The sequence below is a fragment of the Xiphophorus hellerii genome, chromosome 2, assembly GCF_003331165.1.
Source record: "Xiphophorus hellerii strain 12219 chromosome 2, Xiphophorus_hellerii-4.1, whole genome shotgun sequence".
Taxonomy (NCBI): domain Eukaryota; kingdom Metazoa; phylum Chordata; class Actinopteri; order Cyprinodontiformes; family Poeciliidae; genus Xiphophorus; species Xiphophorus hellerii.
Genome location: NC_045673.1, coordinates 3,741,922 through 3,769,318, shown reverse-complemented (window position 1 = coordinate 3,769,318; position 27,397 = coordinate 3,741,922). Strand labels below are relative to the sequence as shown.

Genomic DNA, 27,397 nt, shown 5'->3' with positions numbered 1-27,397 from the left:
TAGATGGTGAGGATGTTTCCCTGGATGGTGAGGATGTTTCCCAGGATGGTGAGGATGTTTCCCAGGATGGTGAGGATGTTTCCCAGGATGGTGAGGATGTTTCCCTGGATGGTGAGGATGTTTCCCTGGATGGTGAGGATGTTTCCTTAGATGGTGAGGATGTTTCCTTAGATGGTGAGGATGTTTCCTTAGATGGTGAGGATGTTTCCCAGGATGGTGAGGATGTTTCCCTGGATGGTGAGGATGTTTCCCAGGATGGTGAGGATGCTTCCCAGGATGGTGAGGATGTTTCCCAGGATGGTGAGGATGTTTCCCAGGATGGTGAGGATGTTTCCCAGGATGGTGAGGATGCTTCCCTGGATGGTGAGGATGCTTCCCTGGATGGTGAGGATGTTTCCCAGAATGGTGAGGATGTTTCCTTAGATGGTGAGGATGTTTCCTTAGATGGTGAGGATGTTTCTTTAGATGGTGAGGATGCTTCCCAGGATGGTGAGGATGTTTCCCAGAATGGTGAGGATGTTTCCCAGGATGGTGAGGATGTTTCCCTGGATGGTGAGGATGTTTCCTTAGATGGTGAGGATGTTTCCTTAGATGGTGAGGATGTTTCCCTGGATGGTGAGGATGTTTCCCAGGATGGTGAGGATGTTTCCCTGGATGGTAAGGATGGGGAAACACTGGTGGCTGGAGAACAATTGGTTCTGTTGGGTTGTAGCGGAACTGGCTGAACCTCAGCTGCTTGCTGTTGTAGCGCGACTTGGACTTGTAGGCGTAGACTTGATCCTCTTCATCTACAGGAGCGAAGACCGGCTCGTCCTCACAGCTGGTGTGTGCATGCAGAAATGTGTAGATTTAGTGTTAACATGTTGGTTCTAGTCCTTGAGGGCCAAGGGCCTCTTACTAGAATCTTTTAGACATAGCTTGGTCAAACTGCTAGTTTTCTATGCCTGGTAACTTGTTTTGGATATGCTTGACGATGTATGGAGGATTTGATAAATTATGACCAGTGGTTGCTGACCATAATTGCATCAAAGGTGACACATTATCCTGTCATTGAACAGGTTAGGTTTATGGAAGGCTTTTTTTTTTTTGCACATTTGACTGATCAATTCTGCCAGGCCCACTCGCCACTTTAAATTCAAATAAGCTGCTGCTGGTTACATCCAACTTAAAATTCACTTTCACAAGATGGGCAATTATACAACCATACTACTTTGAAAAGCAGAGCCTAAAGCACCTGGTGTTAAGTACTTAAGCTGGAAACAGTTGAGATGGATGGATGGAAGTATGAAAACGATGTGAATTTTGCATAATGGGTCACGTTTAAATTATCAAGCCCTGATTCATCAAACAATCTACAGAAGTTCTCATCTTAGGAACTTCTTTCCATGTAATTGTAATTTGAAATATGTGCCAGTAAAACTGTGAAAGTGTTATCCAGGGGGTGGACTCTCACCAAAAGTGACATTTTGCTCACAATGTCTGCGTCAGACTGGTACAGTAAAGCCCCACATTTGAATCATACTGAAAGCACAACCTGTGACACCTTAACACCAGTATGCTGCATACTTGCGGTCCAACATTTAGCAGAGGGAAGACCCAGTATGCAAATGCATTGTTTTTGATATATCTAGGATCAGTTAACTCGTCACAAAACAACAAACCATCTTGACAGTTGCCATGGGGAGCAATGTTTACAACCGTTTGCCACATTGTCTTTCCTGTTGAGCAGAGACATTTGCTGTGTTGTGACTAGATTGTAAATCAGACCAAGGGGCTCCCCCTAGTTGACTGAGTTTTTTTTATGAAGATGGGCATATATTTGTTTTGCACATGCAGTTTAGGACTAATCGGGCAGCCGCTTTCAATTCTATTAATTTTGCGCAGATTTGTGATGTAAATGCAGCCACTCATGCCTTCCTATAGGAACTTTTAATGTAGAAAAAAGTTCAGTTATCCTGTATTTTTGTGTATCTGTTGCTACATGCTAGTCCAGGAGGAGTGAATGCTGAAGGTCATTAGCTGCGTTTCCATTGTAACTGTGCGCAAAACTCTGTCAATATTCCACTAATGTTGGAAAAAACACAAACATTAAATATTAAAATCGCGTTAATTAATTTGCTCATGTGAAAAGTCATTAAACATGCTGCGCCATGATCCTCCTTCCATTCACGACCGTCCTCTTCTTTTTATGGCGGTTCAAGTGTGCGTTACCGCCATCTACTGGAATGAAGTGTGGATCGGGATGCTCAATACATCACATAGATTTTAAAACTAAAATAAACAAAACAAAAATAAATTATACTCTCTCTATTAATGTTGTGTTTTTAAGGTACCTCAACAAAAATAAGATACAGAAGTGGAAAGTCCTGTAATACTTAACAGTTCCGTCTTCTTTGTCTTTTCCGCCAGTAGCTGTAACATCCGGTTGATGATCACGTGACTTATTTTATCAGTAAGCTACAAAATTAGTGTATCATACACCGCTAAACTAATTTTGTTGTAGCCGGAAAAAACACATAATTCTAGCTTGATTTTTTTTAAATCAAAAAACATATTTTTTCCAAATTGATATTTCTATTAAATTGATTTATTTGCTTAATTCCATGGAATTTGCGCCATTTTAAGGTCAAAACAGCAGCTAACTACTGGGTTTCTTTAAAACTGTTTGAAATAATTAGAAAAATAGACTGAATTTAATGCACTGCGATCAACTGGAAAGGATTAGTGATTGAACTGAACTTTGTCAAGATGACATTGTGAATTGGTGTTTTACAAACAAAAGGAACCAATTTAGGCCAAACATTTAACTGTAAATGCATTAAAACTGTAAAATGTATTCAAAAAATGACTGTCAAACTTCCTATGAGTCGCTCAAAATGTTAAGTTTCTGCTGGAAAGTGCGGAGGAACTTCAAATAGGGTTGAATTTTCTCTGATTTTTATAAACAGGGATATATAAAAAATAAGACTTATAATAAAAAATATGGCAAATAGAACATGTTCTACAATGCTTTTGCAGCGGCACCATTTATTAAAAATGAGAAGTTGTTTAAAATGTTGCAGAAAACAAAATGGGCAGCTAATGTTTGATGGGGAAGGCTGCATTTATTCTGGATTTTGAACATACATAAAACCATATGTGCACTGTAAGCAAAAATGTGAATATTTACAAGACAAAAAAATCAATATACACAGAAGAATTATAATACAAGGGGGGGAAATCCTTCAGTAACCCTTACAACAACATAAAATCCTTTAAACACATGAAAGTTTTGAATTTAGCAAAAACCAGAGGGTTGTTAGATCTGCAAATTGCAGCCACATTCTGAGTTTTAAGGAGATAAACATGAAACGTTTATCTTCAGTGCATTTCACTTTAGTTCCAAATGTATCTCAGAACTGAAAACAATAAGAAAACCTCAAGTACGAGGTGTAATCAGAAGATAAATATTGTAGTGTTTGTTTCCACCGCTTCCAAACCAAGGTTCATAACTCACCGAATACCTCAGAACTGAACGCTCCTCCAACTCTGATGGGTTTTCTTTGCTATTTTTAAAAAGAGATCATCAAAGCAGTAAATTCTGGTTTGTTGTGGGAATTTTTAAGCCGAGGATCCTCAGTCAACTGTTAACAAACCTGGGTCAGGTTGTTACACATTCCAACAACTCCGACATATTTTGAAGGAAAATATGGATGTTTTTCACAAAGTAACAGGTCACCCTCCCCATTCAACCATGTTGCTACAGCTGCAGTTTGCAGCTTGTGCCACCAGATGTCACTACAACCTGCACCACATGCCTCTGAAAACAGCTTTATGCGGTCCTGCTTCTTTATTCTAAACAAACTTTAATACATTGTTACCACCTTTTATTCACTGAACTGATTTTTTAAATAATCCATGTTCGTTTTCTGCAAAACGGTCTCAGAGCTCATCAACCAGCTACAAAAAACGTTTTACTGGAAAAAAAATGGTAAAAATAAACGAGTTATTTCCTTCCAAACCAACTTTGTGCTGAACCAAAGCAACTTAACAATTTAAGCAGCATATCAGGAAACTCATGTTTATTTATGTAAGGTGCTATAAAAGCTGAGTTTGATTAACATCAGCTAAACTGTTCATAAATCCAGGTTTAAACATAAATTTGTAGACTTTCAAATTGAAAGCTGGAGTTTATAAATGCAACTTGGAACTGCGTGTGTAACTCCTGACTGAAGGGCTGCTTGAAAATGTCATAAGTAGTGTTTATAAATGTAGCCTGATGCTTAAAACAGAGATTAGAAATTAGATTGGTGATAAAGAGCCACACTGAACCACTGATTTGGATACAAACATGATCTCACTGCAACACAATCTCCCCAAAAATTCAAAATGGAGGATCAGACTAAAGCAGGTTGATTCAGGTTTAGCTCTAGAACCAGTGTGGTGGTAAAAACAATTATTATTCATCCTGTTGTGAGAAAAAAATTACTTTCCATCTTTCTGAATGTTGTTGGACAATGCATCGCCACCTAGTGGTCAGGTTTGATCATTTCAGGAAAAAGTCGCTGTGTAAAGTAGACCTGTTTCTGTGCTTCGATAGTAAAATGGAGGGAAAGTGAGGAGGGCGACCAGTTGACTGAAAGTACGATTTCCAACGGTAAACACTTATAAACAAAGTTAACCCTCTTCAACATGAGATTCTCTGTATCTTGTAAAACTCTCCCAACCTTCAGAGGTGAAAGTTGAAAGTCTCGATCGCTAGCAGAGATTTTATTCCCAGACAAACAGAATTTTTCTCGATGAAATACAGAAATCGTTTCAGTTGTGTTCTGCAGACAGCGGTGCTGCTCACCTCGATGGACCAGAAAGCAAAAAATAAAAAACGATGAAAAAAAAAAAAAATCCCAGAAAATATTCATTGCAGATAGCAGCTAGTTTAATAAACAGTTTCTGTGCCCTCCGACGAGGAGAAGAAGAAGATGGTGGCCGGTTCACCCCAGCAGCAGACCCGACAGCGCGTTCAGGTCTCTCATGTACGGGTTGTCGCTGAGGATCCGGTCGATCCGCTGCTTCTGGTCAGGAAAGATATCGTACAGCTTCCTCTTCAGCTCCGACGTCTCCCCCGGCGACCGCTGCGGTGGCGGGGCGGGCGACGGTGAGGGAGAGCGGCGCGGCGGGTGCCACTCGGGCGGCCCGGAGTGCGGCCAGTGTGCGGTGGGGTGGGCCGTCAGGGAGGCGGGGTTACGCAGAGTCTGGACGTTAACAAGCGGCTGCTGCTGGGAAGAGGCCCGGAAATCCGGAGGGTGGAACAGCGGCGGGGAAACTCTCCTGGAGAGAGAAGGAGAAGAAGAAACAGGCTGCAGATAAATCCCAAACAAGCAGAGTCACAGATACACATCGGATGACTCACCTGTTGTCTTTCAGCAGGAAGTCGTCCAGGTGGGGTCCGTCTTTTCCAAGCGGGTCGTCGGGAATCATGAAGTGATCCTCAACGAAGGTAAACTGAAGAAGCCTGTCAGGAAACACAAAGTGCAGCGTTCACACAAATGAAACAGGATTTGTTTTAAAAATTTAGTATTGAAAAGCTAACAGTAATTTGTAAAGGTGAGCTATTATGCATCCTTTTCCTGGCTAGAACAGGACAGGTCTGTCTCTGCCACTTTAAATCCAAATAAGCTGCTGCCGGCCACGCCCCCAACTCAAAGTTTACACTCACAGGTAGGGATGGGCATTTACAGTATCGTCATTTATCGTGAAAAGTAAGCAACAGAGCAGTATTTAAAAAAGTCCAGAGACTGTTTGACTCTTTAAAATAAATATCACATTCAGTAGAATTTCCCATAAAATGCCCCCAGAAAACTCGCTTTGAAATGGAAAAACATTCGGTATTAGATTTCAGGAAAACCTCATCACATAAATTTGATATGTGAAATTACTAAAAAACATTAGAGACTGTGTTTGGAGCTCAGACAATTCTCAGTTTGTTAGAATCACCATCCTTTTGTGTTTCTGTGACTAAATGTTAGAATGTAATATAAAGGGAATGAAGAAAACGCTGCTTTCAGGTAAAATATGCTCATCTTGATGTAATACACAAACCAACCAGTAGGCGATGAGAAAATCACACAGAAAATAAGATTTCAAAGTGTCTGAAGTTGAGTTTTGCATTTAAACTTTGAATAAATAACAGCTGTTAACACTCACATATTTCAGCAAAATTGCAAAAAAAAAAAAAGTATTTCTATTTACATTGCCTTGTCTATTTAAATGTTTCACCACAAAACTAGGAATAACTGACATTTAAGATTTATTTTGATGAAAAACTATTTTATTTTCTGGTCTGTAAATGAATCTAAGAAACATTGATCACCTCCAATTAAAGAACTAAAACATCATTTTACTTTCCATTAAATTATAATAAAAATGTGACTTAATGAAAAGAAAAATTGAAAATGTGCCACTGATATTATGGAATACATTAAACAAGAGAATATTTTACTAATTAGAACAAGTTCCTGTGATGATTCTGTTTCCTCTTTCTCAGAGGAACTTTTTCAGTAAAGCTAAACAAGCTATAAATCTTTATTAGTCAGCTGCGTCGCTGGACTTTCCAGCTCCCTTTCAGAGTAATGAAACACGTCAGAGTCTGATGAACTGAACTCTACAAATCACGACCAATCACCTCTCTTGAATGATCCGACGCCATGTGTCCGAGGTGTCAACAAAGTCCCGCAGGTTGTCGTTGGTGACGATTATCCCGTCTGTCTTCTCTGCTAGGTGGAGCAGGAACCTGAAAAAAAAGAGACAGAGCGGATTGTTTGGATTAGACACTCAGGATTTTCCCGGCGTTCAAAGGTCAGACATTTCCAGAGCGGAGAGGAAAACCTGAAGAGCTCAGTCAGGATCCTGTTTTCAGTCTGAAGGCATTTATGACACAATCTGACTTCAAGTGGAACTGGTAAACTTTCAGAGCTATTTCCAGAATTTCCTCAAATATCTGTTCAATGCCAATGTCTCAAATTTAAGAGATTTAACAAAAGGATGAGGCTTCTCTTGATCATTTGTAGACCACCTGAACAACTTGAATAAAAGTTTCATTTGAGTTTTCTTCCACCAGATTTTCTCATTTACAGAGAAATAAATGAGCTTTTTATGCTAGCTACATTTTACCTCCTTTTAGCTTATTTAATTTTTCTTTATGTTGCTAGCTTACTTTTTCTAGGTTTAGCCCATTATTGTTCTTTGTTTACACAATTTAACTTAGTTTATCTTACTACCACTTAGTTCATCTTGGTAATTTAGCATGGTTAGGGTAGCCAACCTAAATGTAGGTTTAAATACGTAGCTGTGCTTTTAAAGCCACTTTTATGGTGGAAAATGAGGTGAAACGTTTTTTATTCTTACCTGTCGTCATGTGAAGATATTCTCTGGCCGCAGACTTCTCTGGAGGGGGTGAAGGACAGCAGCCGCAGGTCTTCCAGCTGGTTTAGAAAGTGTTGCTCTGCAATAAAAAGAAATTTATGGATCAGAACAAGATATTTGGAGTCAAATGATGATCTGGAGCCTTTGAGTAATTTAAAAATGTCCCTGAATTTGGGGTTTATCACTTTGGGTTCTGAAAAGAGGTTTGTAATACTGCATCTCCAACATTGATATCTTTTCTTTTTATTATTTTTGGCATTTCCTAAATATTTTGAAAACACATTAATAAGATAAGAGAGAAATAATAATAACAATTTATGTCCTTTTTTTATTTAAATAATTATAAAATCTGGAAAATCTAAAACTAACCATCAATCTTACCTCTAGTGTCGATCAGATACTGATACCAACTTGGTATCAATATTATCGTTAAGGGTTGGACGAAACGGCTGAAAAACTTATGTCAGTCGATATCAATAATTATTGATTAGGTTTTTGTTTTAAATATCTGTAATACTGCCAACTGGTGGCAGGACCTTTCCTGTAATAACTGTAGTTTTCACTCCACATCGTTTTTTTAAATTATTATTTTTAGTTATGAGGCAAAACCTTACACTGCTGCTGTACAAGTTACTTAACAAGCTGTTGCTAGGCAACCAAAGAATGACTTCCCACTTTGGTTACCTAGCAACCTTGAGTTTGACCAGCTAAAGTCTTTCTTTTCTTCAATTCCCAACATGCTGTAAATATTGATTATTGAATATTCTATTAAACGTATTATCTACCAATATTAATCTCAATATATATATTGTTATTGATTTATTGTCCAGCCATATTACCTATATAATAAAAAGGTAAATCTACTTACTTTTGTACTTTTTTGTAATTATTTTTGATAGAAAAAAATTGGTATTTTGAAATTTGAAGCTTATTTTTTTTTAAAACTTTTGTAGGAAGAGCGAGAACAGAAAAATTGTTTTCTCTCCTAATCAGTTAGTTTTCTGATAATATAAATTTTAAAATAATTCTAAGAGTTTCAAGAGTCTAGATTCCGTCATTGTTGGAATATATATATATATATATATATATAAAGCACCTTTCTGTGTTTAGTTTTGAACGTTAAGGTGAGCGTCAGGTTTACCTGTAGCGAGTCGGTCTCTCTTCTGACGCCACTGTGGAACGAACACGGTGATCTCCCTGTGGCCTCTCCGCCAGAACATTTCCACGGCCAGAGCAATGCCGCGGCACGAGAAGAACCGGTGAAGGCCATGACTAGAAAAAAAATAAAAGGAAATTAAACTTCAAAACAATGTAAAAAGATCCAATGGAGTAGGTCTGAAGCTAGTGGTCATTTTAGTTTTCTGTTAATATGATAAATTCTGCAGATTTTTTATTTAATTTCTTAAGCTTGTTTTGTACAATATTAAATTTTCATAAAAAATGCAAATAAACAGAATTCAAACCCGTTTAAAAAAATAAAATGAACAATTTTATTGCCTTTAATGCAGTAACATAGCATTCCTTTAGTGTATGTTTGATCATTTGCAGCAAACGATGCATCTACAGCAAAACAAGTAATTCTAACGTCAACATGTGAAAAGCTCTGTCATTTCTGCTTTACTTTACATTAATACAGCGTAAGCCTAATCTGTTGATTATTTTTGGATTAACCAATTATTGATTGTGTAACTAAAGGTGCTTACTAGTAGATTTTTTTTAAAGAATTTGAACCAGATGAAGATAAAGATAAAGATGAAGAATTGCCCCTTGAGGAATTCTGGATAAAAATACTTGCAGAACAATAAGTTTTTTTCATCTTAAATGCAAAATGTATATATTTTTTGTACAGTTTAGGCTTAATTATAGCTCTGACTTAGGGTTGAGCATTTTGTTGTATCGCTTATCCTTTATTGTGATAAATTTCCTGTCATGATAAAAATTTTGAACGTCATTAATGATGTTTAATACACATTTTGCAGAAGTGTTCTTTAATTTCAGATGCAACTTCGTACAAGTGTGGGTAGAAAAAAAACTGAATCAGAGAAAACAGCAGCTCAAAAAGGGTAAATCTATTTAATTCAGGGGTGGAATATATGAGTCTTGCTTTGCTTTTCAGAAATTCACCCGAAACTGAATGCACAAACATCTGTGACTATGATGCAATCAGAAACAACGAACCCAAACATTTTAAAGATTAGCAACAACTTAAAATAAAACAGGCTTTTATTAGCCTCTACAAAACTTCCAGGAGACACAATTTAAAACATCAGCTGACACACAATGTTGCCGGTGACGTGCACAAACTGCAAGCGCACGTCAGACGGCTCCAATTCAACATGTTGGTAGGTAGAGCAACAAAAACCGCAAAGCAAACAACCAGTAGCAGCAGCCCAGATGAGAAATTCCCTGAGCAGGAAGCTGCAGAGAGATCGCACAACCATAGACGTTATCACAGCCAGCAGATCTCTGGTGCTGTTCATCAGGCCCAAACCGCCAAACCAATACGTGTCAGGGATTTTTCTTTTTGCTTGTTTGTTTGCTTATTTGAGCAACAATGTTTGACTGTTAAAAATAGCACAAAGTTTCTGTCATCATGATGGATATTTCAGGTACAACGATTTCAAAAAAATCCTGGAGGCAAATTACCTGCCTCAAATATTCATTAACTATTTTGTAATAATAATAAATAATGTTAAGCTATTCAGCACAGTGTGGTCTGGCTGGAAGGTTATTTATGTTGCACAACATCGCTGTCGCTTCTGCTAACGCCTACACCGTTGACGCAAGTATGCTAGGTGCTATTTTTAGCTGTGGAGGGAGACGTAGGCCTGTCACGATAACAAATTTTGCTGGACGATATGGTTGCAACTAACAATTGCAATTAACGATTATTTTACTAATCGACTATTCAGATTATTAATTGGATAAAATAGATGGCCGCGTTTTTTTCTTTATATAACAGACAAACATAAAAAGATGCAAACAAGTAAATGATTCAATTCCTTTTCTAAATAAGAAAACTTTTTTAAAATGCGGTGCCAGCTTTCATTCAATGAACGCTTGAGCTTTTGTAGCAAAAGATGAATCTGCAGCTAAAAAATGCTTCTAACAATAAAAGGTAAAAATCTCAGCCTTTTCTGCTTATGCATACAGTGTAGAGCTGATCTGTTGATTATTTTAAAAAACAATTAACGAGATTAGTTGTGATTAATCATCAACTAATTTAGTAATCTGATCAAATCTGAATATTCTTTTTGCATTAACCAATTAATAATTGGATAGCAAAAGCAGATTTTTTTTTAGATTCAAGTGAATCTTAAACTATGCAACTCGGAGTTTTGTCTGTAACTTACTCACAGAAGTTAAACTTTTTGAATTAAAATTCCTCCTCGTCATGAGAATATCTCTCCCGTCTGCGCTGGTTCTTTCCCTTTCTGCTCGGGTTACTATCGGGTTTACAGATCTGGACTCACGTGAGCTGTGGTTTCTCAGAGACACATGCAAGCAGCCTGAACAGGTTAGTGATGCCACAAACAATATTTAGCAGCTTTCCTTCCAAGCTGACGTTACGCAGCCAAAACAGCAACCATGAAGGAAGATTACTGGGACTTTTGGGGCAAACGGTGATGCAATGAGTTATAAAGCTGCCGCAGAAACAGGCACTAAAACATGGGAGATGCTGTAATCATAAACTAAAGAGATAAAAAATTCCAACTTGAAATCTGACGAAGTTGCTGCTGAGACTGGTGATACTGATCAGGGGGAAACATTACAGACCCGTTTCACTTTCTTGGTGTTTGCAACTCTGTACAAACATGTCAGAGTAAAAACACGGTGCATTCAGAGGCGGATCATTTTCAGCCAGGGGTCAACATATGCAAAGAGCAGGGAAGTTCCCAGAGCTGCTGAGAGAGAAAGTGATGAATGACATGAAAGTGGGGGTAAGTTGTGTAATAATCACCAAACTCTGCGGTAACACAACCCAAGGGGGGAAAATTTTTTTTTTTTAGGATCAGGGCATGTCCTGGTCTGTAAGCCTTCACTGGGACGTTTTTTTAAACAAAATAAAAACTTTTTGAATGATTATTTAGTGATAAACTCAATAATTCAGATTTTATAAAACAATTTCTGACAGATTTGATCATTGAAGAGGTCATTTATAACTAGGGGTGAAACGATTAATCAAAATAATCATGATTAATCGATTGACATAATTGTCAATTAATCGTTAACTGGAGTATAAGGATTCAAAACAGGCCACTTGCTAAAAAAAACCCTACACACTCAAAGAAGTAATTAAGCAAAAACTGTACTAAAAATAAATACATTTTTCATTTAAGATTAGAAAAGAACCTTCTCTGAACACCACACTCAAAGCAGTAATTAATTGTTTTTATCCGATTAATCACCAAAATAATTGATAAAATAACTTAATACCTTCATACATGGAGAGAACAACTGTGGAAGTAAATATCAAGACTGACCTTTTGACTCTATGCTGGAAGAAATTGTTTACATAAATCACATCTGGACTTTGCTATTTTCAAATGATATACTCTGTTAAACTAGTACATTTCCATCAATATTAAAGAATAATTAAAACAAGCTCTTATATCTAGCTGAAAAGCTACTTCTAAGTTAGTTTTGATTTATTTCAAGTGTACTAAGATATTTGCACCAAAGTACTTGGTAATACTTGGTGTTTTTGCAGCGTAACGAGGGTTGTCAGAGTAAATGGGGTTGACAATAAATGGATGATATGCTTTCTGCTATTTATTTGTCACATAAAATCCCAGTGAAACACTTTAGTGATGTAAGAAAAACAGGCACAACCGAACTGCTGGTTATGTTGAAACATTCGGCTGAGTCAGAGGTGCATGATGGGCACAGTTCGGGTAAAGCAGGAAGGAAGAAACCAGAACGTGAAAGGAAATAGTTGCACAAGTGAAGAGTCAGGATAAGGTCATACAGGATGAAGACCGAACCCATAAATCAAAGTGAAAGCAAAAACTCCTTTTATCTTCATCTGCACATTAAGTTCGTGACAAATAACTTCTGGATCAATCAGAGATTGAAATCGCTGATTTTCTTTTTGTTACTAGAAAAGGTATTTTGTTCTGAGAAACACCTCCGTAACGAGCCGCCCTCGCTTCGACATGGTGCTACAGCTGCTCCGAGGCCTGCTCACAGTCATACCCAAACAAGATGAGTCACAACAACATGTGAAGGCGTGGGCGCGCCAACGACGCCGGGGTTGTAGCACCACGCATGGTTTTGTGTGGCGCGTGCATGAAGCGGCGATGGTGCTGATGGGAAGGGTGGCGGCTTCACGAGTCAAAAGGAGAACATGTAGTACGCGGTGTGGGACGTGACACCAACTAAACACAGATTCGATTTGTCATCGGATGAGTTGCAGCTTCACACAGATTCTTAAATTAAAAATAAAAAAATCAAACTAAAACGGATTCTGACTAAATATCAACATGAGCCGGTTATGACTGGCACTTATTACCAACATTTACTCCCTTCTTTGTTTTTGTATTATCTCAGAAAACGAGGATTGACTCAAGCGGCGCTTAAAGAAAATCTCAATTTCAGCCAAAAAAAAAGCCAATGACTGATCGCTTACGGTGTGCCAGTAACTCCTGTTTACACCTGCACCACAGCGGTATCACATTTATCACCCCAAAGGTGAGAAATGAGGGAGGTGAACAATTCTTATCAAAATGTTAGTCATGATTTTTCTTAAAGTGTAATCAGATCGAGATTCTGTCACAACAAATTCTTAGTTTTGCTGGTAAAGTTGAGGCTGTTACTAACAATTCTTAAGCCTTTTTATACAATATTAGAAATACAGAAAACAATTTAATTCCTTTTTTAAATAAACAATTATTTTTGTTTATGCTTGATTATTTGTAGCAAAGGATGAATCTGCATGTAAAAAAGGCTCAGTCTTTCCTCTGACTTAACGTCAACACAGCATTATGCTAATCTGTCAACTGTAGATTTTTATTGTACTACGTTGTACTAAGTACTACTTTGACTGTATTATTCTTTCAATGAAAGGCCTTTTTTGAGTCTGTATACTCTAGTTAATGATTGATTGATCACTACACTGGTTGACGATTATTTCAATAACTGATTAATCACGATTAAGCCGATTAATCATTTCTTAAAAGAATCAATAATACACTGTATTGATGTTACGCTGAACAGAAAGGACTAAGATTTTCACATGTTGATGTTAGAAGTATTTAATAGCTGCAGATGCTATAAATGATCAAACATACACTAAAGAATAAAGTATTAATCAATGAAATGTTTTTTCTTATTTTAAAATACTAATTTGTTTATTTTTATCTTTCAATGTATTTCTAATATTGTATAAAAAAGACTTAAATGGTTAAAGGAAAAATTTGCAGAATCTGGGATTTTTTCTCCTGATTAATCATCAGAATAATCGATTAACTGACAACTAAAATAACTGTAAGTTTCATGCCTACTGTAATGGTTTATTTTCAATACACACGTGTCAGTATTCTTTGTTTACTGTGAATCATATGAGATTTTATCTGGCAGGAAAAGGAGCCTACATTTCTCCTCCTACTCTAACACTTCCAGTTCATCATCTCCAGAGGTTTGTGGCGACTCAACCCTTAAAGGACTGAAAGTGACCAAGAAGTGAGAAGCTGTGTGCAGACTCACGCCATCGCCACGTTACTGCCGTCTATAATGATGTGCCTGAGGTCCGGGTTCCCCCGCTCGTTCGGCAGGTTCAAGGTGAACTGGGTCCGCAGCGACTGGTGGAACCGAGCCAGGCCGGTGACCGGGGGGGCTGGCGGGTCGTTGGTAGGCGGGGTCCGGGCCACGCCGCCCTGGAAGTTCACGTGGCTGATGGTCTGGTAGGCAGAGGCTGCGGTCCGGTTGATGGGCTGAGCCGACTGGGAAAGACGCAGGAAGCAGAAACACACAATTAGGGGTGGGAACTCAGGAGCAGCAGCTCATTCTCAGCTTTGTTAAGTCAAATCTGGGTGTGATATTAGAAAGTAACACCACAAAACATTAAAAAAAACAACTAATAAAAGATCCACAAAAAACAGAGTAATTGCCAAGGCTGGACTCGTGTAAAACTACAGAATTAAAAAGAACAAAAACTCAACTAGTCTAGGTTCAGCTTAATGTAATTATATAAACAATATCTTATTACAAGTCATTTTTAATGTATTGTCTTTATGTACCCAATCTTTGGGTACATAACAAGACATTTATCCCGTTATCAGTGAAATACTCTGAAAAGGAAATAAGACCTTTTTCATCAATATTAAGGAATTATTTACCTAAAACAAGCTTCTATTTCTTGCTGAAAAGTTACCTATGAGTTAGTTTTGTATTAAAGCGTACATAGATATATGCACTACAAACTACACCAAAAATACTTGGTAAGATATTATGATTTTGCAGTGCCTGAGCCTGAACTGGATGGAGAAATTAACACATATTTCAACAAACACAAACAGAAACTCACGCTGGGAGTTGAAGCCAGAGAGGCGTTACTCAGCCACTGCGGCGTGCTGCGCAGCGCCGTAACGCTCTCCACCTTCACTGGTCCGCCCAAAGTTTGAGTCCCGCATCGAGACAGGTAGTCCCGCTGCGTGACTCCGCCCCCTCCTCGCGCCAGGTAGTCTGTTCGGGATCCGGACTGCGTGGGGTCAGGGTGCGGCATCGTCATTATCCGGGACATTCGACCGTCTGCTGTTTTGCCGCTGGTGGGGATGATGTTGTCGTCATCGTCGATCGTAATCACCTCGTAGTTCCCTGCTCCGCCCTGAGCACTGGAGCTTCTCTTGATTGTGATGGCCTAAAAAAGATGTAATACACAGAAATAAATGCATGTTTATTTATTCAAACAGATTCAATCAAAGTAATCTCCAAAACAAAATATTGTTACTATAAAGTTTAAGTGTGGAGATTAAAGTCTGGAAGCAGTACTAAATTTTTATTTTTCTCTGCAAAGTTGCTGAAACACTGAATTCCTCTAAATCAAGACTAAAACCCCCTTTTGTTTAATGGGGTGCACCAATTCATTAGCAAGCTGATTTATTGGTGATGATTTCGTTAATTTTGGGAGATCTGTGATCCATTGATACTTAAATGTGAAGCCGATCTTATCTACCTCAACAAACAACAACAGGAAATTGACAGATTAATGGAAGCTTTAAAATGTATGGATTGTGCTGTAATGGCCTGAAACGAGGATTATGGGATTATTTGTGGTTTGATGTGAGATTACCTGCTGAGTGCTCGTCTCACTGCCACTGCACTTCCGCCGGTGTCCCAACCCGTTGCTGCTTCCTCCTCGCTGGCTCGGCTTTATGTTCTCCTTCGATCTGCCAGAGTCTCCCAGCTCCCGCTCCTTTTCCCTGAAACGGGACGTCATTGACGAGGCCAACGAAGATGAGGAGGAAGAGGAGGATGAGGAGGAAGAGGAGTAGAGGGTGTCAGCGGGACGCAAGGAGTTCATTTGTCTCTCTCTGTCCCCTACTTTGCAGTCCTGCTCACAACGTTTGGTTTCTTCAACTATTTTCTCCAGGATTAGAAAGGTGTCCTCCGTCTGCCCCGTCGCCTTGACGACACGCTCCACCACTTCCTGCTGGTAGCCCATGGTTCTGGAAAGGAAAAGTAGATCTCACAAGGTAGCTACAACTTTTGAAAGGCGCCCACAGTAAAATTCAAGCACTTAAATTACATAATTTGTTACTGTTATTAATTATGTTTTGTGGTAGTGTGCTATATTTTACAGCAGGGACAAAGTTAACTAAAACTTTATGTTTTGAAATGTCTCTCTCAACTTATACAGAGAACAAATTTGGTGCACTGTACAAGATTATACCAGCATAAGCTAATTCAAATTCAAAAACACTTTATTGATCCCAAAGGAAAATTAAATGTTGTAACTCATATTAATTCAAATTAACTAATAAATTAATTTAAATCTAGAGTCCCTTGGCAAGTTACAAAAACAGATATAAAATACAACATCTCTTCCAGTTGACTGAAAACGCTGGAGCTCAGCTAGGGTTGCTAGGTAATGGGCGGAACTCTGCTGGGGTTGCTAGGTAACGGGCTGCGCTGTGTTGGGTTTAGTAGGTGAGGGGCCGTTCCTACTTTTAAAAGGTTTTTGACACCAAAAAACATTAACTTGTTGCCAAAAAATGGCTGGGTGTTTTTGTTTTTAAAAGCAGCTGAAACCCAAATGGAAAAACAAAAATGTGCAAGGTGTGAATTCCCCTTTCAAGGTTTACCTGAAAAAGTTCACCAGGCAGCGGAGGTTGGTTTCCGGGCTGACAGCCTCGCCGTCGTCTGGTACGGCCTCGCAGGACTCCTGTGTGATCGGACCGGCCACCGTGTTCGATTTCCCTGTGTAGCAGGAGGAGGAGAGCGTGGAGGAAGCAGACGGGGTTTTGGACCTGCAGCTGCTGCCGGCGCCCCGGACCTCCCTGTCCCGAGGTCGCTCTCTCGCCGACCTATCTGGCGACTCCTCCTTCCGTTCCAGGGAGTATTGTCTTTTTGTGTCCCGAGTCTCGCTCTCGGACGAGCGCCGCTTGTGTGAGGGTCGGGTGCCGTTGAGCAGGACCGCCTCTGGACCCAAACCCGCTTTCATGCCTGCGCAGACGGACGCCACCACCGGACCGCCTTTCTCCTCAAAGCTGGTGTCCAGGATGCGGTTGGAGAGCTCCGTCACCGGAGTGCTGCTCTGTGAGCGGTCCTGGTCAACCTCCGCCATGCTGGGAAGCAGCGCCTGGTTGACCTGGGAATAAAAATTATACACTGAAAAAACAAAAAATACTACCAAGTATTTTTGGTCCAGTTTTGTCTTATCTCAAGTGTACTAAGATATTTGCACTAGAAACTAGACCAACATTCAAACTCAGGGCTCACTTTTGAGTACAAATGCAGCTAATTTGGGCCATGGAGCAAAAACTGAAATGATTAATCATGATTAATTGATTATTAAAATATTCATCAACTAATTCAGTAATTCATTAATAATTGAATAGAGTAAACAGAAAATGTATCGAGAGGAAGGGCTTTAGACACTCAACCTCACAGCTGACTAAGCTGGGTTGGTGGCCCATCAACTCACTCACTCACTCTTTGGTTACCTAGCAACAACTTGCTGGGTAATAAGAACTTTCAAGTTCCCTCCAAATTTGGTTGCCTAGCAACAACCTGCACAGTAACTTGCACAGCAGCAGTTTCTTGTATTCTCATAACTGCTTAAAAATAAAAATGTTGTGAAAACTGTGGATAAAACAGGAGGTTATGCCAACAGTTTGGTATTATTTCAAATATATAAAACAAAAAAAAAAAGATTAATAATTATCAACAGATATGAAACGTTTGTATCGTGATAGGTTTTTTAGCCATGTCGTCCAGGCCTGACTCAACTGCAGAAATAAATCGACCTTTTGATGATTTTCTTATTTATTCTGTAAATACAAACATGCATTTTTTCCCTAGAAGCAAAAATCATAGATCATATGGATTTAACCAACCAGTGCCGTTGTGTTTGTGCTGGTGGGGCTGTGAACCAGTCCCAGTAACTCCTCCTTCAGGGCACTGGGCAGCAGCAGGAGCTCCATGGTGTATTTATCATCTCTTTCCTCCACGAAGGACTTGAATGCTCGCTTCACCGCCGATTCTCTGTCACTTGGCAGACTCTTCTTCTCCTGCACAGAAAACACAAACAAATGAAGAAAAAACACAAATAACTGCCAACTTAGCAACTTTCATTAACGTAATTTCACCAGTCCTACTTGGAAGAGAGCAACAAACTGCTGAACTCGGCTTTGCGCCATCACAACAGGCTCAGCGCGGCCCACCAGCCACAGACGGCCCGGCTCCGGCACCAGAACCTCGGCGCTGGTGTCCCGTATGAGCCTGTCCAGGAAGAGGCCCCGGGCCCCGGCGAAGATGCAGTGCATGTCCGTGGGATAGTGCTCCTCTTTCTGCAGCTCCGGGTCGCAGAGCCCTCGAATATACTCCTTCAGAGAAAAAACAAGAAGATTAATGCTGCAGCTTACGGCTATTTTAGCAATCAAGTATTCTGGCGACTCATCTGATAAAATAATATATTAGAAAAGATAACTCATTCAGTCCCTTTTTTAAATTAGAAAATTTACATTTTATTGCCTAAAGTGCAACAATATATAATTCCTTTGATGATTTGTAGTAAAGGATGCATCTGCAGCTAAAAAATACTAACAATAACATGAGAAAAGCTATAACAATAACCTTTTTTTCTGATTAACCGATTATTAGCTGAATAGCAAAAGGTGCTTAAAGGGGGACATAATTATTACGAAGTTGTACTTTTCTCTTAAATACAAAATGCATGTGTATTTTTTTTTACAGCTTTACGTTGTTATATTGTGTCCTTTCAGCAAATGGCCTTTTTTATTAATGTGCATACTCCAGGTGACGATTAATCAGTTACTAAATTAGTTGATGATTATTTCAATAATCAATTAATTACGATTAATCTGATTAATCATTTAATATTTGAAGAGAAAAAGGTATTTAATAAGAGATATTCTTCACAGAATTTGAAGCTAAAACAGTGACACTTGACGAGTTTCGGGTAAACCATATTTACAAAGCTTTTTTAAAATTAAATGCAAAAGGTATATATATTTTTTACAGCTTTCGCTTCATTACTGCTCTGACTTTATCATTCTTTCAGCAAATGGCCTCTTTTTGAGTCTTTATATTCCAGTTAACAATTAATCAATTACTAAATTACTTGATGATTATTTTAATAAACAATAAGTCACAATAAATCGTTTCATCCCTAAAAAAATGGATTTCACAATCACAAAGTTCTCCATTTTAAGCAAATACAAAGAGAGAAAGATATTAAAAAACGAAAAATGAAAGTAAGGTTGGTGGGTATTTGTATTAATTCACGTCACGTGAGGGCGAAACCGAACAATTTGCAATGAATCAGATTCAGATACTCTCCTGGCTGAGGGAGACGTTTGGGTGAATCAGCAGCTTTCTGACTGATAATGTGACACGCCCGTTTAGCATTAATGAAACACTCGACACGAGGGAAATGAGTCAACAATGACCCCAGGAGAGGAGCTCAGGTCTGCGTTCATCAAGAGAAACGCGGCGAGGCTGCCTGATTCAGCTTTTACTGAAAATCTAGGACTGTTGAAAAGTTAATAAAATAAAAATAAACTTTTATAGGAGCTGGAAATAATTTTTAAAAATCATCAAGTTCATAAACGTAAAAGATAATAAACTGCATTTACTCCAACTGAACACTTTACAATAAAATAAACAATTTTATAAAAGTTGAATATTAAAAAAAAACACCAAGTTGACAAAAAATACAAGCATAAGCATAAATGGCCTTTACTAAAAATTTAAACCTGAAAAAAAAAAAAATATATATATATATATATATATTTTATGGACATGCAATAAGTTTTTTTGGGGGGGTTTAAATTGTCAGTTTTTTAAAACAATGACAAAAAAAATCATGACTTTGTGTGATGGAAAAATTACATTAAGGTCACATCTGCTAGTCATGTTATATGAATGATTGTGAACTCTCACCAAAAGAACTATTTGGGTTACATGTAGAAGGTTGAAAGTTGTTTTCTACAGCTGCATCAGAACCAGACTGTCTCTCCCCTTGTTGTTAAATCTTTATCCTTGGTATAAAACTCATGTGTTTCTCTGCATGACAGCTTTTCATCCAGACCTGCTTCATTACTGATTGTCCTATGAGCTCTCTGTATGATTGAGTGATTTCACCTGAACAGTGCTTGGAAATAGTATTTTTTCCACAAAACTTTGATAAGAAAAAAAAATCTACAATTTATAAAGAATAAATAAAACAATAAATGACGTTTACTGAAAATCTAAACCTGAAATAAATCTATTACAAGTTAATAAAATATATTTTTATAAAAGTTGAAAATACAAAAATATATATCAAGTTGAAAAGAATAAAACAAATAAAACCTTTTAGCGAAAATCTAAAACTGAATAAAAGAATGCATTACAGGTTAACTAAATAAAAAATTAGTTCTCATAAAATTTTTAGAAAATATAAAATTGATTAAAAAAAATAAGCCTTTACTAAAAATCTAAAACTAAACAAAAATTTTATTACAAGTTAATAAAATAAAAATATAGCTCAATAAAAGCTGAAAAAGACGCCATTCAAATTTAAATAAAAATATGATAACATTAAATATAGAATAAAAAAAATAATTAGCCTTCACTGATTTTAGCTAGCTAGCTAGATCTGTCAATAGCATCACATTTTGATATTGGCCCTGATTTTCATATCGTTGCATTTTATATGATAATTTTGATATCGCTGATGAATTTGCAATAAAAATACCTGATATATCAGCTTTACCATCGTTGTCTGACAATTTTAGTCTTATTTACATATCGTATCAGTAAGATAAGCAGAACTGGGCCAATATTAAGGACCGATGTTTGTTTGCATCTTGTTGCCGTTCGTGTTTCAAGAGGAGATTGGTCATGTGACATTTGTTTGGTCATGTGATAGTGATGCAGTGCAGGACTGTAACATGTTTGAAGCAGAGAAGCAATGTAGGCATTGTGGTCGCTTTCTCAATGTTTCGAAGAAAAATACATGTAGCATCGGTAAATATCAGTTATCAGCCATTACAGCTAAGTTAACATCAGATAAATGACGTTTCCTAACTGAAGCTGAAGCCGCTTTAAAATTTTTGGACACAAAAACTGACTTTAGAGAGTCTGGATAAACAGAAACACTGATGCTAAGCTTTCTGGTAGTAGGAAGCTAAAATTGACTGCTGCTCATCATTGGAGGCTGATGAAATCTCCACTGAAACGTTTTGGTTTTGCTTGACTGGCAGAGCTCAAAGCAGCTGCTAAAACACGACCAAGACTCGTGACACATGATGCAGAAGTGTGAAAGAGTCTCTTCTGTGGGAAATTACACCCATAATGTGTGGCTAACTTTTGATCGAAATGCTTTTTTTCCAGTCAGCCAACAGCATTATGTCTGAACAGAGCTGCAGCTCACATGACTTAAATTATGCAGTGAATCAAAAGGATCCATTCACAAACAAACAAAAAAGAGGATTTGAGACCAACTTCAAGCCCATTATTATTATTATTATTACCTCAGGTGTGTTCATGTAAACGGCAGGTAAAGATAACCAGAACAGAGACTTCCTATGTGGAGATCCCCTGGTTAAAATACGCTCTGAAACTGCAGCTATGGTCAGAAATGTTTAGTTAGCATTTAATGTTGTGGAAAATGTTAAACTGCATCAGCAGCTCCAAAGCAAAAAGATATTTTAAAAAATCTGCAACATAGCTTTACAACAAAACAACCAACATTTCACTGTCAACCAAACTGAATACAGAGCTGGAATCAGGCTTTATGAACATTATAGTCACTGTAAAACATTCATTTCAAACTTAATGGATTTTTTTGTGGAGAAAATTGTTATTTTGTCTAATCATCACATTGTTTAACTTATGCAACTTGTTAAGAGATACTTTACTGACTTCTGTGATTCTTTGTGGTTATGGCAAAAAAATGAAAAAAACAAAACAAAACAATGACATTTAATTCTCCAGCAGTATTTTAAATAAAAATACTGTTGGACATTCTCTACTAGGAATGTCGCAATAAATCAATCAATTAATTGCATGATAAATTACAACAAGCTCAATAATTCCCATTTGCATGATTTATTGTTTTTCTCTTTTTCTTCTTTCAAAAACTGAACTGAGAAGGTTTTCAGTTTGGTGTTTGTCTCTACTACTCATTTTTTTAAAGAACAATTTTGTTTACAACCTTCATAATTCATTGTATTTGTTGTTTCAGTTGTTTTGTTTATTTATTTGGAATATTTAAATCCATTTCTAGTGCTAAATGTTCATTAGAATGTAAAGTTTATTGTTCTTTGAGAATGTGTTCTTGCATTACTTTGCCATTAGCATTACATTACTTGAAAATGATCTCAAAACAACATTATTATTGTTTATTGCAGTAACTTCTGGGAAAATTTATCATCCAGCAAAATTTATTATAGTGACGGGTATAATCTCTACTTTCAAGTAGGAATGCACCAATTGCAGTTTTCTAGTTTTCTGGCCGATCATTGACTCCGATTTTGGCTGGGGCCAATTTTTTTTTTGTCTGAAAAGTTGCAAACAACAAATTAGCAACAGCTAAAGAGAACAAGTTGCTGCTTTCCAGAGTTTTGCGATAGCAGATAAGACCAGTTTATGATGTGATTACTGGCTGATGACAGACAATGAATAAAAAACAAAAATTAAGGATTTACTGGCCAGCCAATTTATCCATGCCATCCTAGTTTCAAGTGTGTAAATATTAAATTATCCAAAATACATTTTTTGTAAAAATACTAAAGATCAATACATTTTATGTTAATAATACTTATGTTTACTCGGCATTAAAAATGACAGCTGATTAAACTTGTTGAAAGTTAAATATAACTTAACTTGAACATAATTCATTGTTTTCTGCAGTCACTGTGACACATTTTACTGAATAAATCATTTCCTATTTCCTTTTGCCAGGTGATTTTTATGAGAAATGGTTCATAATGTGTCCTGCAGAGTTAAATGAAGGTTAAGTAAAAAACCTTTTATTGTTGGGCATGAGTGTGAACGATTAAGCCGACTCATGTGAAGGATGTTAACTGTTAGCATGACACAGACTTTACCCTCATATATAAAAACTCCTCACCTATTGTTGTGATTCATTACTGAAAACATAAACAGGTCAAATAAAGCCGACTAGACAGGAGACTTTACTATTCAACTCATGAAAAATGCTTTTACTTAAAACAAAATCTCATTTCCAGCATTTCAGACATTTAAAAATCATAATTTTGATTCTGTTTTAATAAAAATGATACCTATATATCTATATATATGTACAATCTTGTACATTGATGTTTATCTTCTAAAGGTCGAGTAATTATCTCCTTAAGACTTTTCACATAAAAAACTAAGTTTCTGTTTTTATTGAGTTTGTTTTACCAAAGTAAAGTATTTACACATTACTTCATGAGTAGACATAAAGACCAGAGATGCAAAAGCTTTTAAAAAGAATGACTTAGTTTTCTGCATCATCAATGTCCACTCTTGCTTTCTGTGCTATTAACAGTAAATCTCCTTCAATGGGGTTTTCCACATCTGTCTCACTTTGTTCTTTGTTTCAACTAAACAATCCAAGCTGGAAGAAGTTGATGGCTAAGAGGAAATAGTAAACAATGCCAAAGAAAACGCGAGCTGCAATTGTTTTGCCATGATCAGGATTCACTTCTTTTAATTTGGATGTGGGTAAAGTCACCATTGTTACCACCTCCTGCCAGACCACTGGTATTACGCTAACTTTCGGTGGAATCTCAGAAAACTGCTCCAAAACCAAGGGGAAAGTAATACATGCTAACAATAATAATAGTAGTCGTGTATTTGGAGCTACACAACCTTTCCAATCAAAGCTTGCTTTCCAAATTAGGACAGAAATAAGGAGCAGTAGATAAATGGCTTTTTGGTAGAAAGCAATTTTGAGTAGCTTTAAACCAAAAAACAGTCGATTTTCAGCCCAAAACACAATTTTGTATATAATATTAAAGTCTTGTACAACTCAATAAGTCTGTAACCAAAATATAAATAATCCTTGTAGTCAGTCTGGTACAGTCAGTGCAGGCTGCTTTTTGTGCTCCAATTGCTTAATTTGGGATTAAGCTTTTAGCTGCACTGAATTATTAATGGTTTGTTATTTGTTAGGCCAAGTTGTAGGTTCAGGAATTTGCAGTTACAGAACAAAATACCCAGAATATAGACCAGCCCTGATAACAACTAAACTGCTAACTGATCAAGCTTTTCTAAAAATATGTAAAGGGTCAGATTTTCATCAAACCCTTTAGCTTAAAAACAATAAAAGCTCTTTATTTAGAATATGCATCATCACTGTTTTTAGTTAGGAAATCCCATTCTACAGTAATAAACTAACTTTTTTGTCCTTATTAGTGATCCACTAACCAACATTTATTCTGACAACTCATCATTCACCAAAGATCATGGGTTGAACTTTCGTGGGGGTTTTTGTTTTGTTTTGCTAACATTTGTGATTTTCTGTCTCTTTTCCCAGATATCAATGTAAACTGAGGGACTATCAGTTTTTCTGTCTTTCTCTATTTATACGCAGTCAGTAATATTTAAAAGCTCTGACAGTTGACCATTTCGTTTTTATATCAAAATGTTTTGAAAATTTTAAAAACATAGCAGTTCAAATTATCCTAGATGTCATATTAAGCATCGAAACAACTGGTTTTGACAGTCTGTTCTGAAGATTTTTGCTCAGATAACTAAAAAATGATCAGTTTTACGTTGAGAGAAAGTGTCCAAACCAGGCTTTTAAAGTTTAGTTATTGTTTATGTAATCAAAATGAGATTGTTTGCTCTGGAAAGACCCTTTCTTTTATCCTATTGAGCTGGAAACTGTTAAGATATTGACTTGTTTTCAGTTTTTATTTCATTAAGAGCTTTCTTCACCTGCTGAAAACTGGAAGATTAGATTATTTTCATACTGATTGGTGCATCAATACTTCAAAGTCCAAAAAAACAATTAAAACCCTGGAAAACTGTTGATAGATTTTGGGAGATGACAAGAAAGTTTAACAGTTGATTTGAGATTTTTAAGATTTCTAAAATAAGACAGAAGAGGAAAATACAAAGAAATAATGGTTGTATTAAGATTTTAAACCTAATAGTAAGTGAGATAATAAAGTGAATTGTTTGATTTAAGGTTTTTAAGACACTGAAGTGAGGCAGAGAAGCTGTTGGTCAGAAAAGTTGAGGTTCATGCCATTGACACACACCTGTTCACCAGGGAGTGGTACTGTCGATATGCACTTTAGGTTCTCTTATTTCTGACTAAAAACGGCAACATGTCACAATGAACTGTTGGTTAATGTAAAGAAACCGACGTGACAGCGTTGGTTTGCGTACAGAAAGGCCGGTTGAAACCCACCTTCGCCTTGGACACGTCGTCTCTGTTGCCCCGGAGCTGCAGCCATATCTGCCGGGATGTTTTGCTGCCGTGCGGCTGTCCTGTGTGGTCCAACAGACCAATAATTGTAAACGTCACTTTAAAAACTTGCTCCATTCGGGGCCTGGCACATTTCAGCTCCTCTTCTTTGTCCTCCAGGACCGTAAACTCGTCCACTGTGGGGGCCTCCGCTTGCTGCCTCCCGGCCGACGCAGGGAGCCTGTTGCCCGGCTGCTCCGGGCACGCTAGCTCGGTGATTCGTCTCATTCCGAGCAGAGGCCGAGTTGTTGACATCCCGCCCTGTCGCTTCTGACCACCGCGCCTCTATATTCAGACCTCCAGGCGCTGCTGGCGGCTTCTGGGAGTTTTCATGGCCTCTTGTCTGCGTTTGTTACAGAGCTGCGACGTAACGTTAACCGCCTCTAACGACATGAACGCGGCGGCGGCAGCTAGCGTTAACAAGTCGGAAGCTCGGTCTGACGTATCCGGAAAGTCCCAGTGATGGCCTCATCAGAGCACGACAGCCCGGCACAGTGTTGTGTCCTAAGATCATTATCTGCCCGACAGTTAAGAAAATAAAAACTCCGCTCAAACTAACCAAAATTCTGACGCCATCCTGATCATTAAACAAGACCACAGATTATTTAAAATGTGATAATGAAACAAACAAAAATAGGTTTCACATCGGGGTAAAACCACCGCTCTGCCCTCTAGTGGTGAGCAAGTGATACTAGCTTGCGATTGATAAAATACTTTAATAAAGCTGCAGTATGTAACGTTCATAATGTTTTTTTTTTGTTTGTTTTTTGTTTTACATATTTGTCGTGCCAGATTGGTATAAGACAAACAATCTGGGAATAAAATTGAGCTCCTCTGCCTTGATTTCTGCTACAGCTTTTCCCCGTCAGAAGATCCTATTGTGAATGTTCAGGCTAGATAGCATGACAATGACGGATAAACTGTTTTTCTGTAACGGAAAGCTGTTTCTCAGTCAGTAGCACATTTAGCAGTGAGTGAGAATGATTGACAACGCGAAGACTCTCCTCTTTAGGGCTGGATTTCTTCAGACAGCAAAATAACTCGATGAGGAGGTAAAGATCAATTTCTTTCACAGATTATTTGTCACACAACAAACTGTTAAGACATTTTAACAAAATGTGAAAAGCATATTCTTTTTAAAAGTATGACTCTTACTACAGTTTTAATCCCAAACGGTAATTAAATGTCGTAACTCCTCTTATGTAAGGTTCTTTAAAGAGTTTTTGTAGACTGAGGGCAGGAAGGATCTCCTGCAGCAGCCTGTTATACAGCAACTTTGAAGAAGTCTCTGACTGAAGACACTCACTACTTTACATTTAACATCTTCATTCATAATAGACTCACTGGTTCCTAAGGATGACTAAGGTTAGAGGTGTGTCTGGATAGATATTACTTATCTTAGCATAAATAATTTAAATATTACTTTTGATTAAATTTCACTGTGTTTTATTGTGTTTTGCAGGATTTAATCCTTCAAGCTGCTTGGGTACAAAAAGATCAATCTTTATGTTTCTGTGAAAATGTTAACATTATTGTGTAAATTTGTTTAATTTTGCATCTCAGTGCTGCCCTCCTCGGATGAACAGTGGCTGTGCAGCTGCACGATGGTACAGTTTGGTTTGTCTATGTCACATTTTGCCCAATTGGCTCTGTGGCGCGGCTTTGCTTTTAGATACATTTTAGTGTATGTCGAACTTAATATACGTTGTTTAAAACAGCAAAACATTAGCTTTCTATGCCCATTTAAGCCGCCATCTTGTGAGGCGCGACATGCTCTAAATCCGCCATCTTGTTATCCCAAAATACTAAATTAAATCATTTACTGCTGTGAATAAGCAATAGATT

General features: G+C 37.6%; 1 protein-coding gene across 1 annotated transcript; it reads right to left on the bottom strand.

The window, feature by feature from the left end:
* Positions 1-3,084: 3,084 nt before the first annotated feature.
* Positions 3,085-26,171, bottom strand: n4bp1 (nedd4 binding protein 1). Its single transcript, XM_032580684.1, has 12 exons — positions 25,496-26,171; positions 18,219-18,446; positions 17,958-18,131; positions 16,704-17,209; positions 15,692-16,067; positions 14,927-15,259; positions 14,107-14,342; positions 8,543-8,673; positions 7,384-7,480; positions 6,662-6,769; positions 5,390-5,491; positions 3,085-5,307 (listed from the first exon to the last, which is right to left on the bottom strand). Exons 1-12 carry the CDS (start codon positions 25,805-25,807, stop codon positions 4,971-4,973), a joined length of 2,940 nt encoding a protein of 979 aa, XP_032436575.1. The 5' UTR covers positions 25,808-26,171; the 3' UTR covers positions 3,085-4,970.
* Between the last annotated feature and the right edge of the window lie 1,226 nt (positions 26,172-27,397).

Excerpts from the sequence above, each read along its gene's own strand:
- n4bp1 (XM_032580684.1), bottom strand. The coding sequence starts at position 25,807 with ATGTCAACAACTCGGCCTCTGCTCGGAATGAGACGAATCACCGAGCTA. Across the intron at positions 16,068-16,703 it reads TGCCTGGTGAACTTTTTCAG|AACCATGGGCTACCAGCAGG; the intron begins GTAAACCTTGAA and ends TTTCCTTTCCAG. Across the intron at positions 15,260-15,691 it reads GTGAGACGAGCACTCAGCAG|GCCATCACAATCAAGAGAAG; the intron begins GTAATCTCACAT and ends CATCTTTTTTAG.